This window comes from Amblyomma americanum, chromosome 8 (assembly GCF_052857255.1).
Source record: "Amblyomma americanum isolate KBUSLIRL-KWMA chromosome 8, ASM5285725v1, whole genome shotgun sequence".
Lineage (NCBI taxonomy): Eukaryota > Metazoa > Arthropoda > Arachnida > Ixodida > Ixodidae > Amblyomma > Amblyomma americanum.
In genome coordinates this window covers 163909048-163924827 of record NC_135504.1, presented here as the reverse complement: position 1 = coordinate 163924827, position 15780 = coordinate 163909048, and the positions used below count along the sequence as shown (strand labels likewise).

The 15780-nt window shown below is 42.5% G+C and overlaps 1 protein-coding gene across 4 annotated transcripts; it reads right to left on the bottom strand.

Moving 5' to 3' along the window:
• Positions 1-4565: 4565 nt before the first annotated feature.
• Positions 4566-14420, bottom strand: LOC144102142 (uncharacterized). 4 transcript variants are annotated; one of them, XM_077635454.1, is made up of 8 exons: positions 14234-14420; positions 12848-12956; positions 12605-12679; positions 12260-12333; positions 11719-11882; positions 11327-11509; positions 8401-8485; positions 4566-4678 (listed from the first exon to the last, which is right to left on the bottom strand). In XM_077635454.1, the coding sequence occupies exons 4-8, from the start codon at positions 12276-12278 to the stop codon at positions 4620-4622; spliced, it is 510 nt and encodes a 169-aa protein (XP_077491580.1). In that variant the 5' UTR covers positions 12279-12333; positions 12605-12679; positions 12848-12956; positions 14234-14420; the 3' UTR covers positions 4566-4619. The 4 variants fall into 4 exon arrangements, with proteins under 4 accessions (XP_077491580.1, XP_077491581.1, XP_077491578.1 ...); XM_077635455.1 differs by lacking the exon at positions 8401-8485 and having other exon boundaries at positions 4592-4678; XM_077635452.1 differs by lacking the exons at positions 4566-4678; positions 8401-8485 and adding an exon at positions 8643-10616.
• Between the last annotated feature and the right edge of the window lie 1360 nt (positions 14421-15780).

Sequence of the window (15780 nt, the reverse complement as noted above, 5' to 3'; positions counted from 1 at the left end):
GTGATGAAAGTGATGTGGAAGGCGAGAAATCCCTATCAAACCTGTGGTATATAAAGCGAATGGCTTTTTTCTGGACTGCCTCGATATGGTTAATTTCGCGTTATGTGGGTTTCAGACAGGAGAGGCGTATTAAAGTAGCGGACAGATTAGCGACTTCTACATTAGTAGTTTAGTATCGCTAGGAGCAGCTTTTATTGCGCGACGCATGTATCCTAACCTTTTAAGCGCCTTTGAGGTTATTAAGTCTACATGTTTGGACCATGACATGTTCGGTGTAAAAAGAAGACCAAGGTATTTGTATTGATTTACGCTCTGAATAGGTGTATTGCTTGTTTTGTAAGTAAATACGGGAGGTGCTGTTCTGTTAGTGAAAGTCATAACAACGGTTTTGCGGATGTTAATCGTCATTTGCCATGTGTCGCACCAAGAGCTAAATTCTGAGAATGGTTTCTGAAGGCGTAAGTGGTCGTCGAGGCATGTAATTTCGTGATAAAACACGCAGTCATCAGCGTACAGACGTAGGTTAGAGGTGATGTCACAAGGTAAGTCGTTAATAAAAATCAAGAAAAGCAAGGGACCCAATACAGAACCCTATGGAACTCCTGAGGGCACGTCTGCTATTCTAGAATTACTTCCGTTGAAAGACACAAATTGAGAACGATTAGAAAGAAAATTTGAAATCCAGTTGAGAAGGCGGCGGTTGTTCAGGATGGCGTTAAGTTTATACATTAGTTTCGAGTGGATCCCTGTATCGATCGCCTTCGAATCAATGAATCTTGAATGCAAATCAATGAATATTGCGTCTATTTGATTGCCCGCATCCAGGTTATTGCAAATATCATGAGTGAATTTAAGTTGTGTTAAACTGCTGAAACCGCGTCTGAAGCCGTGCTGAGCTTTCGTTAATAAATAATCTGATTCCAATTATTCCATAAGGTGTTTGTAGATGATGTGCTCTAAAATTTTACATGCATGGGAGGTTAGAGAGATTGGTCTATAATTGGATATTGTTTGCATGTCACCGCTCTTGAATAAAGGGACAACTTGAGCCATTTTCCAGGATAAAGGAACTGTACAGGAAGCTATAGACACGAGAAATATTACAGCAAGGTATCGACAGGTCCATAATGAGTAGCGTACCAAAAACAAGTTCGGGATGCCATCAGGTCCAGCAGATTTCTTCGTGTCAAGTTTCAATATTAGGTTCAAAACACCTTCTTCACTAATATTAATAAAAGGAAAAAATTATCTTGCTTTCATAGCATGCGTGTCATCTATATCAGATGTGATTGTAATCTTGAGCTATAACTTGAAACGACCCATGCTGGCTGCCATCAAAAATCACTTTTTTAATTATTCAACAAACCTCATAACTCATTTCTGTCACGAAAGGAATAAAATGCTTCACTTATATCTCATTGCTTTGGTACAGTCATGGTTCAGTATGCAATGTAAAATCTGATTCAGGAATATTTTTGTTACTTGTTGCACGGTTTGTTCCTGAAATTAAGCACAGCCACCGGTGTTCCTTTCCCGAGTGGTTTTCTTTTTTATTAACTGAGTACAGGTGAATAGCCACAGGATTCTTGGCTGATCGACCAGTGTGGGTATGTGTGGATATGCAGATCTCTACTATGTGCTCAATTTGTGTTATTGTGACCGTGATGGCGCAATGTGTTATGAAGTTCATACAGTTCACCACTACAGTTCGCAAAAGGACTATGAGAGAGAAAGGCCAAAGCACTCTCAGCCAATGTACCTTTCACATACTTCTAAGCCGTGCAGATAGAACGACTAAAAAGGTAATTTTCCCTGAGCTCATTCCGTACTACGGCCGGCTAGTTGTGAGAAATGCCTGTGTAAGCATGGAGAAAGGGGTGAGCCGGAATGCTGTCATGATCCATGGAAGAAAAAGACATTAGGCATGGGAGGCATAGGCCACGCTATCAGCTTCCGCAAGTTAGGTTCTCGCAAGCTCCCCTTCAGGTTGATCTGATCTTGCCACGAGTTGCTGATACGCAGGCTGACCCCGTCTTCTATTACGGCCATATTTACCCGTCCCATGCGAAACATATGTCCGCAAATATCATAAATGGTCTCCTTTCTGAACACCTACAGAATTTTCCTCATCATACTGTTCGCCCCACTGATGCCTCTGGCAGCTGTCAGAAGGCGGCGATTGGGATATATTTGCTGGATCTGGCTTGGAGCTATTCCGTTCGTATCCCTGATTATACTCCTATATTCTTCGCGAAGCTTTTGCCTATTGATTCGGCTCTTCTAAAAATTAACAGGCATGTAGCACGGGTTCTTATTCTTGCAGACTGCCTTTCAGTTCTAGACTCTCTCCAAAATTCCGGAAAATCTTTATTGAATCGGTCGCTTAGGCTTTTTGTTCTGTGCACAGTACGTGATATCCGCTTTGTCCGGGTACCTGAAGGCATTCTGTGTCTATTTTAACGAGGTGGCTGATTTATTGGCAAGGTCAGCTCTCAGCTCTCCGGTAATCTATCCCGTCCCTCACCTCATTCTGTTGGAAACTTCGCGTTTTCAGCTTTTCCAAAATATTTCAGCCAGCTTGAGTGATCTGTTGCTCAATACCGTGGATTTTCACCACTTAAAGTACCCATGGAATGTCCGGTGGTGTAAATCAAAGCGTCGTGAGGTGTCAATGACGCTTCTGCAATGCAGAATTCCTCACTTAAATTTGTACTTAACCAGATGCGGGTTCGCTGCGACAAACCATTGTGTCTCGTGGCAAGTTGAAACATTAGATCATTTTCTCTTCTCTTGCCGGTGGTTCGTAGTTCAAGAAAAGCAGTATTTGGAGGTCCATCTTTTGAGGTTAGGACACCCTCTGTCTCTCCCAGTTCCTCTCTCGTTCGGCTACCTTCATGATTACATAAGTGCGACTGATCGGTTACCTTGCTAGGTGCATACAAAATTCTGACTCATGTCCAAAATGTTTGATTATATTCCTGGTAATTCAAATCTCTTAAATTTAATTGTATTTCCCTATTTGTATTTTGATTCGGTCTTCTACGCCGCCGCCTCATGCCTTTTTTTTCCCCGTGCAAATACTTCATTGGGAATATCCACTGTACCTTGGGCAATTCCCCCGCGTGGGTATGTGCCATATTTACTGAGGTGAAGGAGTAGAGTGTGAACTACAAACACTATCTGTGCTTGTGCCGATTTTTCTGTCTGTTTGCATTGTAGGCCATTAACAGGTAGAAAGGCATGCACGTAATGGGCATACCCTGTGCACATGAATGCGGAAAGCTGGTCGTGGTTGTCCAAGCAGTGCCAACAAAGCAACGGGACCTTCAAGAAACAAGATATGGTTGTGACCCCTCACATGCAATTTTCACACAATTTGAAAATGTGGCAAGTTACAGCAGTCTCAAGGTTAGATTGCTGCAAAACAATCTAGCTCATTTATGCGGAAACATTTTTAGAGGCTGCCAAAAAGGAACATGTAAAAAAGTTACACAAAGCATCCTGTTTCTTTGATGATGTTTATATGTGTGGTAAACGATATGAGCAAGCATCTCTTTGTTGATTAACTGCTCTGCAATCCATGTACTGTCATGCTGTACATACACAATCACAGTCCAGTAACTGCAGAGTGTTCTGCAACCAGTAACTTGCAGAAAACTATACTATGCAGCAAGCTTTGCACGCTATTTGTTACATTTATCGAACGATGACATGAAATTGGTATGGCTATTTCTACACAGTGCAATTCCTAAAGACTACTTTCTGCCATACTGTACTTTTTACCCAAAAAGCTTCATCCAGAGTCATTTAAATTGCCACGTATAAAGATGTTTGTGGCAGGTGTGTGCGCCCGAACAAAAAAAAAATATTTTCCTTAATTCTTCAGTATTCCTGATTATCACGATATGGGCATTTATATGTTGGGACAACTTTTTTCAGGCACTACAACTGATGCACCGATGTGTTTTGTGCACATTTATCTTTGGCATTTCATGTCTGTTGGGTAAAAAGAAACGAAATAATAGTTGACTGCATTAGTTTTGACTGCGGTAACTAGCATCACACAGCATGCTCTTGAAATTCCTCTAGCTGTCTGTAATTGGCTTCATTGTATAGCTTCATACTTGTTTCATTTAAACTCGGCACACTGCACTTTTCACCGCACATGGTGACATGGCACGCGGAGCCCCGTGAGAATGGGCTAGGAGGATTCGGAGGTCGGGTGCTAGTCCCCTGGAATCCAAACACAGCTATAGGCACCTGTAAGTCAAGGTTATCTTCGGAAAGGCAGCTTTGCCCGCTTCTTTTCGTCGTCTTGTCCATCGTGCGTCGCGTCTTACGGCGAACCTGACAAAGGGGAGGGCATCACCCCCCCCCCCTTTCTCCCTCCCCTCTTGAAGCGGGGGAAAGATCCCGCAAACAGTTTCCTAGAGGCGTCCTTTTTTTTTCAGTGGGGTCAAGGAGGGGTCAAACGACAAGCCCAAGCAGTGTGAGGCAACGTTCTCTATTCATTCTAGAGACGCAAGCTTGCACTGCAGAATGAAACATTGTCTTTGTCTTCCAAACGCAATTTCATTTCATTTCATTTGACTTTATTTTTCCAGAATGCAAGTTACATCTTAGAGAGTTGCAGGGGCTAAAAGTTGTGAAAAAGCAGCTTGACTGGGCCCAAGCACCTCTGAAATGGCAGTACACGACAAATTTTATTATTTATTTACAGAATACTGCAGGCCCTTCTGGGCCCTAGCAGGAGGGGCAATACAGTGCAACATGAATATACAAAAAAACACTGAAAGAAAATTTGAAACACAAAGCAAAATAAGTTTGATGGCGTCAATCTTCTATTTTTTCAATGGAATCTATGTCACATAGTGCTGTTAAAGGTAAAGTATTCCATTCAGTTACGGTGCGAGGGAAGAAGGAGTATTTAAATAGGTTAGTTCTGGCGGTGAATGGAGTTAGTGAATCAGAGTGGCGATGTCTTGTTGGTCGTGGAGCGGAAAATGGCTTCACGTAGGGATCCGGGCAGATTGACAACTTGTTATGTTTGAGAAGGAAAAGAAATTTTAATCTGAGAATTTTACGTCGTACCTGCAATGTTTGAATTCGGTGTGCTCGCATTATGGCAGTAGGTGAATCGGTTGAACGGTATTTTGAAAAGATGAATCGAATGGCCTTGCGCTGGATCATTTCAAGCGCTTGAATGTTAGTTTTAGTAAATGGGTCCCAGACACTGCAAGCGTATTCTAACTTGGGTCTGATTAATGATGAATAGGCTAAAAATTTCAAGTCTGCAGGAGCATGCTTCAATTTGTGCTTGAGGATACAAAGTTTACGAAAACCTGATGCACATACGTTACCTATATGTTTGTTCCAGCTTAGATTATTAGTTATCGTCACGCCAAGATATTTATATTCAGTTACCTCCGAAAGTGGAAATGATGGAAGAGCGTAAGGGTATAAAAGGCGGTTTTTTTTTTTGTTAATTTCATAAATACGGTTTTCTGAGCGTTAAGTTTCATGTCCCACTGGTTGCACAAATCCAGAATATTCTTTAGGATTAAATTGAGTAATAGTTGGTCTTCACGACAAGTAATTACATTAAACAAAACACAGTCATCTGCAAATAGCCGGATTTGAACGGGATGAGTAACTACTTTTACAATGTCATTCACATATATTAAAAATAACAGGGGACCGAGGACACTTCCTTGGGGAACACCAGAAGAGACAGGCAAGCTGTTTGAATAATGGTCGTCAATACTAACAAACTGCTGTCTGTTAGATAAGTAAGCTGAAACCCAGTTAACTATAAAGTTAGGAAGACCAACTTGTTTAAGCTTGTCAATTAATTTAGAATGGGAGACGAGGTCAAATGCTTTACTAAAATCCATAAAAATAATATCAGCCTGGCCGGATTTATCAAGTACAGATGCAAAAGTATGAACAATCGATGTTAGTTGAGTTACAGTAGAAAAGCCTTTCCGAAAACCATGTTGAACGTTAGAATGGATATTGTTATCGTCAAGAAAACCGATGATGTACTTGGCGATTATGTGTTTTAGTAATTTGCAACAGGTTGAAGTGAGAGAGATGGGACGATAATTTGACATCAGTGATGCGTTCCCTTTCTTAAGAACAGGAACAACACGTGCAGTTTTCCACTGTGAAGGAATCACAGCTGATGAAAGAGATGCGCAAAAAATAACAACCAGAAACTCGGAAAGCTTTTCGGCATACCGGCGCAAGAAAGCGTTTGGAATTTTATCAGGGCCTGGCGATGCTTTAGTTTTCAGGTTTAGCAGCAATTCAACAATGCCAGGTCTTGATATCGTAATAGAAGGCATAGTGGAGGGCGTTTCAAAAGAATAATGTTCACCACTTGCATTAGCAAAGACACTGTGGAAGTAGCGGTTAAATTGCGTAGCAATATCATTTTTATCTGTGAGAGGCTTGCCGTCGTGCATTATCCGGTCAATAGGTTTTTTCTTTTGACATAAGTGGTTCCAAAATTTTTCAGGTGAAGTTCGAATGAAATTAGGCAGTCTGTATTCAAAGTAATGACATTAAGCGGACCTCACAGCTGCATTAAGGGATATTTGAGAGACTGAATAGTGAAACGACTGGCGCCTCCACGTTTCAAACGTTTCACTTTTCTTTTCAATTGCAGGACTTCACGTGTGATCCAGGGAGAAGCTTTGCGAGATTTTATTATTTTATTAGGGACGAAGTTCTCAAGGCAGTAAGAGCACAGTGTTTTAAATTTATTCCATAGCTCATCAGCATTACTGCCTCGGAAACTGCCGAGGCAAAAATCTAAATAATCCAACACGCTCTCATCTTTCGCACGCGAGAAGTCCTTTACATAGCACGCTTTGGTCACGGGCTTTTTGCAAACAATATGGACAGGGAGGGAACAATATACCAAATCATGATCGGAAATTCCCTGCTCAATTGAAACATGGTAGTCACTAATAGATCGGCTTACAAAGATAAGGTCAAGTAGAGAAGAAGTACAACCATGTACACGTGTTGGCTGCCTCACTACTTGCTGCAAGTCATGTCTCAACATAATATTAAATATGTGCTCTTCATGAGCAGCATGATAGGGATTCAGAAAGGGCTTGTCCCAGTTAATTGATGGAAGGTTTAAATCACCAATTAATAAGATTCTGTCATGATGAAAATCATTCATGAAATCAGACAGTTCACGTAGAAACTGCGGAGGGGAATTGGGAGCTCTGTAAACTGCAATTAGTAGAAAGGACCGCCCAAAACAAGAAAGTTTTAACGCGAGGCTTTCATGGCTTTCAATTTGAGTTAGGAAAGAAGTGTCGATGCCATGTTTTACTAGTACGGCAACACCGCCTCCTCTGGTAGATCTGTCGCGACGGAACACCCAGTAAAGGGGAGGGAAAACATCTCCATCATCAATTCCTTCGTGCAGCCAAGTCTCTGTGATTACAACAATGTGTGGCTGATACCCTAGAAATATGGATTCAAGGTGATCACTTTTATTTACCACGCTGCGGGCATTTATGTTTAGAAGCCTGAGTTCCTTGATAAGCGGTGATGCGAGTCACTCTTTACTCTGCTCATTTCGTATCTTGATTCTGCAATTGTTGGCCTCATCCCACGCAAAAATCTGCCCGTCCATTTTTAGTTTATCATGCACCAGAATAGGCTTCTTGCCTTGATCCCTATCGATTTTTGTACTGTCCCATGAGAGTTTCCTTATTCTGAGCGTGTCACGCGAATAGTCATTTTGTACCGAATATTTGGTTCCTTTAAGCTTGCGGACATTCCGCATTACTTCTTGTTTTCATTAAAGTCCTGGAAGAACAATATGACGGGTCGCTTTTTTTCAGCTTTGCCAATACGGTGGATTCTGGCGACTGAGTTGCATGTCACACCAAGCTTCTCTTGAAAAACCTCAGAAATAACTTTCTCACTAAGGACAGATTCTGTTTCATCGCCGGCTTCATCTACCCCAAACACAACTAAGTTGGAACGCCTACTTCTGTCCTCCAAGTCAATAATTTTTTCGCGTAGGAAGGTGACTGTTCTTTCCAGGTTTTCTACACGGGTTGATTGGTCTTTTAATAGATCGAGCTGTTGGGTGAATTCGCAGAATATTTTTTCCATCTTCGCGTTAAGCGTCCTTAATGCTGCCATTTCGTCTGTCAATTTTTGCTGTCCCAGAATCAGTTGCTTCAACGTCTCTTGCGCGCTCATACTGTCAGAGTCTGTCTCGGGGCCAGGATTCAGTTCGACGTCACCACACAGCATCAACTCGCACATTAGATATACATCACATGCGATACGAATGCACTGCTGGGGGCAAGGCAGAACCAGGATACCACGACAATCACTTTTAAATGTACAATAATAGGCACCAACCTGGGTTAGACAGAGGAAGGGTGCGTAAGGCCACATGCCGCTGCCTGGTCTGCCGAGCCCACTGAAGTGAAATTCTTGCGGTCGGCTATTTAAAGGGATGTCCGGTGAGGTCACAATGCTCTCCAAGCAAAAAAAATGTAAACACACACACACAGATATATATATATATATATATATATATATATATATATATATATATATATATATATATATATATATATATATATATATATATATATATATATATATATATATATATATATATATATATATTAGAAAAACAAACAACAACGAAACAAGTGACATATAGATTCAATGCAATGAAAACAAAGAGAGGAGCCGGAAAAATAAAGAGAAAAAAAACCCTCAATAGGCATACATGGCACCGACAGACAAAAGAGGCACATAAAATGCAACCTGGCTATATATTAACAAAATACATTGTTAACTCGCTTGGTTTAACATTAGCCAAAACTTTGCACTTATTAAGAGCGGTCGGTAAATTGTGTTCAAGCGTTTGTAGTTTATAATTATGTTGAAAATATGGAATATACGAGAGATCGATGTTTCGGGTGTAGAGCCGATTTGAAGCGGTCCTTAAATGTGCAGTACGTATTAAGAAATCTCTATAAGCAGGAGAAGAATGGTAAAAGAACCTCAAAATGCGAAAAACATACTTATGTTCAAAACGAATTATGTTATAATTTCTAAAAGCAGTTTGCGATGTAGAGAGGTAAGGAAGGTTTGCAATTTAGCGGATCATTTTCTTCTGCCCAACTTGTATTTTTATCACATTTGTTTTTGTGGTGGTTGCCCAAACAGAGTTACAATAATTCAAAACGGAACTGAAAAGAGCATGATAAATTTGAATTTTCACGTCAGTGGGAAGGACCCTTCGACATCGTGATAGAACACCTGCTACTGAAGAGAGCATTTTACAAATATTTTCCACATGCCGATCGCAGCTGAGATGCGACGAGAAAGTAACTGCAAGGATTTTGTGGCTGTCAACAATTTGAATTTTTTGATCTGCGTATTTGGGAGCGCGTTGTAGTCCGACTGCTTGTTGCTTGCATGGAAAATTATTACCTTTGTCTTTGTAGGGTTTATTTGGAGACAATTAGAAGAGGACAAGTTCTCTAATTTCGTAAGGATTACGTTGCTCTCTTCAATTCACTTGTTTATATCGTGACCAGAGATTAGTATACTGCTATCATTGGCGTATACAATAAATTTCGCTTTGTCATAAATATGCGCAATGTCATTTATATAGATGTTAAAAAGCATCGGGCCAAGAATGCTGCCTTCAGGCACATCATTTCGTACCGCCAGAAAAGAAGACTGATGGTTGTGGATATAGACAGATTGTTTTCAATTTTGCACGTATGACTTCGTGAAGTCTAAAGGTGTGCCACGAACTCCCTTTTCAGAAAGTTTATGATTTAAATTTTGATGGTTCGGGAATATAAAGCCTTACTAAAATCAATAAAGAGTCCGACAGTTAGAATACCTGCTTCAATGTTTTGCAGAATACATTCCTTAAGTGATAGCAAAGCTGTTTCCGTCGACTTGCCCCTTTGGAAGCCAAATTGAGCCTCAGACAGGATTTGTTTTGCATTAAAAAAGTTCACTAGACAGGAAAAGATTACCTTTTCCAAGCCCTTTGAAAAGACTAAAATCTAAGATATTGGTCTATAATTGAACACTACATATTTATCTCCCTATTTAAACACAACACTCTTCCTTTCTTCATTTCTTCTGGATAAACTCCCGTTTCAATTACCAAATTGAAGATGTATGCAAGCACAGGTGCAATAAAAGATAGTACATATTTGACTGGTTATATCTGAATATTGTCAACATCTAAGGCTTTGCTATTATTTAGAGAGAGAGAGAGAGAAATACAAAAAAGTAGGGAGGTTAACTAGGCAGCGCCCAGTATGCTACCCTACATGTGGGAAGGGGAACGGAGGGAGAGAACAAAGGGACATGATCACTTTTCCACATGTCCGTTGGCCGTTACTTGCAGGGTACACAGGGCACACACTGATAGTTCACAATCTCGCGCTGAGTCCTGAGTCCTTCAAGAACTTGAAAAGTTCCTTCAAAGCTGTCCTCTGCGATGAAGGCTTACTCCAAGGACCCAGACTCTTGGCTTCAATAAGGGGCCGAGGATCTAAACGGCGGAGTGTTGCAGCCAGGAGTGCACGCTCATGCTGAAACCGAGGGCAGTTACAAAGAATGTGTTCTATAGTCTCGTCGCACCCACAGATCTCACACGCAGGAGAGTCTGTCATTGCGAATAAGTGGGAGTAGACATTTGTGAACGCCACTCCCAGCCACAGGCGACACACGAAACCAAAGAAACACGAAACCAAGGTGGACAACGAATATTGCACAGCCTGTACACTTCACAAAAGTTAAAAAGCACAAAAGGAAAAAAAACAACATTCATACCTAGGCCTCCTGCAGCTAGCAGGAATGAAAAAACAAACAAATGTATAGACACCCTGCACCTTGCAAAAGAAAAACAAAAGCAGTCATATGCACACTTGCTGTATCCTGCAGAAAACAGGAAAGAAGAAATGCATGACTGTTCTGCCCCTCACAGACAAAAAATGTACAAACACTTCCTGCACCTTGCAGAAGGAAAAAGATAAATGCATAACATCTGCATCTGGGAGGGAATTAAAAAATATTCTGCAACTTGCAGAAGGAAAACAAATAACTGCATAACATCTGCACCTGGCTGGGAATTTAAAAAATATTCTGCACCTTACAGAAGGAAAACAAATAAATGCATAACGTCTGCACCTGGCAGGGAATTTAAAAAATATTCTGCACCTTGCAGAAGGAAAAAAACAAAAAAAAACATGTAAAAAAGGAGAAAAAAGCGCCACCGGACAAGTTACTGCGGTGGCTGTACCTGGTTCTGCAGGATACGCATAATCAAAGCCACCGCAAGGACCACTTGTTCGGTGAGGCGCACCGAATCGGCCCTTGCTGTCTCTGCTGCCCGCGCCATCGCTGCTCCAGTTTCTCTCACGGCACCAATAAGGTCCCTCACTGCAGCAGTGAGGCTGCGGACTTCTGTTGTCTCGCGGCAGTGCTGCACATAAAAGGAGCTTCATTTGCACACTTAACGGGCATGGAGGGCTCGTTTCACATTAAAGATGACCTACTGAAATATGGACTGTGTCCCTCAACACGCTCTCATATAGAGGTCAGGCAGAGGTTTAGAACTGTTAATGTAGATATAACATGCTGCATGCAGCTGCTTCTCCTTCACTAAATGTGGTGGGTGCTGTCTGCACATACCTGCAGGAGGCGTGTGTGAAACACAATGTCCTCAACATTGCGAGCTTCCAGGAGATCATTGGTCCGCTGTGTCTCCACCAGCAGCTGGCACACCTCCACTGCCCGCGTGATCCTCTGCTGCTGAGTTGGACGGCCCGGCACCACCACTGGCTGCTCCTGTGTAGCTGTCAAAAGTAGAAAGTGACTGAATGTACACTTGTCATATAGTGGAGCACGATGTGCAATAACATGACTGTTTGGTGCAATATCTCAGAGGGCTGTTAACATGCATACTGGGGAGCAGTACATAAAAGCATTCATAATCAGCGGTATGAAAAAAAAACAGCATTGTTTCCATGTGCACATTTGTGTAACCATCGCAGACACAACAGTTTCCGTTGTAAGAGGAAAAAAGCTTGCACAAGGTACCAGTGGTGCATATGAAAGACACTTCTGTGGGTATTGTAAAGTGATACTGATAGTCTGCTCCTGCAAATGGTATTAATGTTAGGTAGCTTGCGAAATGAATAATGTGGAGCCTGATATTGGAACATCAACTCACAGGCTGTGTCACAAGCCATGTCCTCCTCCCCCAGCTCCTCCTGCGTCTCCTCTTCATTCCGGGTGGGGTGCCACCTATGTGAATACATTCCACAAGACACCACTGCTTAGTGGACAGTTTCAGCAGAGTATGTATTGGCGCAAAACGCACGGTTACTAGGTACTGAGACACAAGAAGAAAAAGAGCAGTACCAAGAGGGCAAGATAGTACAAGGTACATAACTGGAGGTTGCATTTGCTACCTAGCATTCGCATCACTTCCTAACTAAAAGAAAAACCACAATGAGGTGCAACAATGTACACAAGTTGTTAGGTGTACATATCAAATGACTAAAAATTCACTTACCAGATGGATAGCGCACCTGTGCCTGCTGCAGGCCGCTCGTTCCTGGTACCACCCCCACGGACACACGGGGCGGGTCTGCAAGAGGCACAGCGCCCCACGTTTATGCACCAATGTCTCGAAGTTCATTCTGTGTGTGCATCGCTCACAGTACATGGCCCCGAGGTTGACATTTATTATCCTTAATTAGCCTCCACTATCATTCCCCCTTCATTATTAGTAAAGTCACCGCGGCTTACCACATACCTGGCTGGAGGAAGAAAACATTGCAGCTGCGGCGCCTTGCACGAGGCCTGGCGACCGCAGCTTACACACACGGCCTGGCAGCCCCGGCAGCCTGCCGCCTCCAGTGCCCCTGCGACAGGATGCGGAGAGGCATATTCAAGGGCCATTCGACAGACCGTATATTTATTTATTTATTTATTTATTTATTTATTTATTTATTTATTTATTTATTTATTTATTTTTATTCAATACTGCCAGCTACATTTTGGTGGCCAAGGCAGGAGTGGGGATTCAATTTCACAGTGCTTTGTCAACAACAAAAAAGGGGAAAAAAAGGCCTGCAGGCAGGCAGCAAAATTTCTGTGAACAACAAAAATAATGGACGAGTAACAAACACTCCACGTTGAAATTAAAAACAAAGCGCGACAAGGGCAACACTCCAGGATCGAACCAAACACCCTAACTTGACCGGCTGGGGTTGATTGCAGATAAAAATGTTTCATCTGAAGATAAGGTGACCTCTTCGCGAGGTAACGCATTCCAATCGGCTATCGTCCTTGGGAAGAACGACAGCTTGTATGCAGTGGTTCTGCATTTGGGCACTACAATTGTTTTATCGTGTTTGTGCCGAGTTTGACAATTATATGCACTACAACAGAACATGACAAAGTCTATTCTGACACGCTCACCTTCCCGCTGCCAAAAATTGTGCCTCCTCCCTCTTGCAACGGGTACACCACACCTGCCACGTGTGGCGCCAGAGGGGCACACTTTTGGCAGTGGGGCACGCGCGTTGAGCAGGTCGGCAAGTTCCCGCCACACCTCGCGCCTGCGAGCCGCCGTGTAGCCCCCGGAAAGGGGTGAGGAAGCGTGAGCAAGCGCCGGGTGCTGCTCCATAAACTCTACCATTAGTTGGTACTGTGCGTTGGAGACACGCGTGCATGACCATTTCGCAGACATGGCCATTTCGAATGATAACGGTCTATCTTACCAATTCCGGCAGCGATTTTTTGGTATCGGTCAGGGAAGGAACTGGGGAGTAATAGAGAATGTACAGCTTGGGTTCACACGGACGTGCGCTATATATAACTCGGGTTCACACAGCAGAGCTTAGACGTGCGCTCTATTGCAACAACTTATACAAGGTTACGAAGCAGCAAGCATGAGCAAGACGGTTGGCAAAGTGCGCCTAAGCGCTTTTTTCGTCCTTGTTCGTTCCTTACACACCTACTCAAAATGAACAGACGATCATGCGGCCATACAACTTTATTTGCCCCAAATGTCACACTTCCCGGTCGTCTTGCATTTAGCAAACAAAAAACAGAACCGCACCGCACATCCCGCACGTCAACATAAGAGCTTCTTTGGGCCATTGTTGTCATCGATAATAAGCAACAGCACACTTACCACAATATGTTGTCCTCGTCGATTTTCGAGCCAAGCACTCCTTGTAAGTTGATCTCCGCAGGCCCGTAGCACTCACTGCCTTCAAACAGAATATTCTGCGCAATTAAGATATGCGCAAAGTGTCTTGATTTTAGACGACAGGCAAAAAAACAGGAACTAGACATTGAATCAGCTGTTTTCTTGCAGGCTACCATGTCCACGCGATACCACTGCCAGCGCGCCCTCATGGCGGAAGAAGTTATCCTACAACAAATTTATTTGAAAAAATGAGAACGCTTCTAATTTTCCTTCGTGTTATTAACTTTACAACAGAGTTTATTACCAAAATAAAACATTATTTTTTTTCTTCATTGCGTTTCTGTTTATTTTTAGAGTGACATGTTCACGCTTTACCGCTGACAGCACACCTTGGCGGCAACAAAAAATAGTGAACAGCAAATTTAATTGAAAAACTGAAACACTGCTTGTTTAGCTTGGTGTTGTTGAATTTTAAATAGTTTCTTAGCAAAATATAACATTACTCGTTTTATTGACTGCGTCTTTACAGCAAAACAATAGTCTACGGTCTCCCGTCGTGCGAATAGACGGTTCCAGGGCGGAGCCCTGCGTCTAGCCACCGCAACCTTGCTCCTCATTGACCGATTCCGCTGTCGGAATCTCTCGGTGTCGTTATCTTGACGTCACGATCTCAAAATTGAGACAGTTTTTGAGAGCGATCCGTAATACCGCCCCAGGAAAAGGAGAGCCTGTTTTTGTCGGCCTGTCTGTAAAAACGCTAACTCGTACTGTTCAGGCGACTTGGGTGGCTGTTAAACCAAGGCGCGGCGTTAGTGTGTGGTATAGTGATAACAGCCATGAATCGGTCGATAAGCGCAGCAAGTTTGTTTCATAAAAGGTTCCAGTTGTCCTCAACTAAACGTGTTGCAAGGTCCAGAAGAAAGTGCTCAGCAAAAACGGACAACTCAGCGTCTATTTTACCGAAGTTTGCTCGGTTGCAGCAACTGATTTGCTTCTTGCAAGTTGTTTTTATATGGGGTGTGAAATAAAGCTTTCCGGTGATTATGGAATTATCCGAAAGGCCTTTAAGGGCGCAATTTAGAACAAAGATAAAGATTATTGGTGAAGACAAGATCCAAAACATTTGCAGAAGTGGCGGAACAACGCGTGGGTTCAGACATAAGTTGCGGCAATGAGAAGTCAAGGCAAGACTGGAGGAAATCCTGACCTTCAGGATCATTAGCTGGAGCAAACAATGAGAACCAGTTAATCGCCGGAAGTTCAAATCACCTAGAAACAGTAAGCTTGAATTCGGAAACCGAGCAGCAATTTCGCTTAAGATTGGACCAAATTCACTTAAGAATAAAGTATTCATGTCAGGAGGCCGGCAGATTACACCAACAATGATATCAGAAGGGCCACATTGCAAGCGAACCCACACTGACTCCAGGCACGATGCGACTTCAATAAGCACAGCAGTGATCACTTTTTTAATGCCTAGAAGTACACCACCACCCCTACGACCCATGCGGTCACAACGAAATATGTTA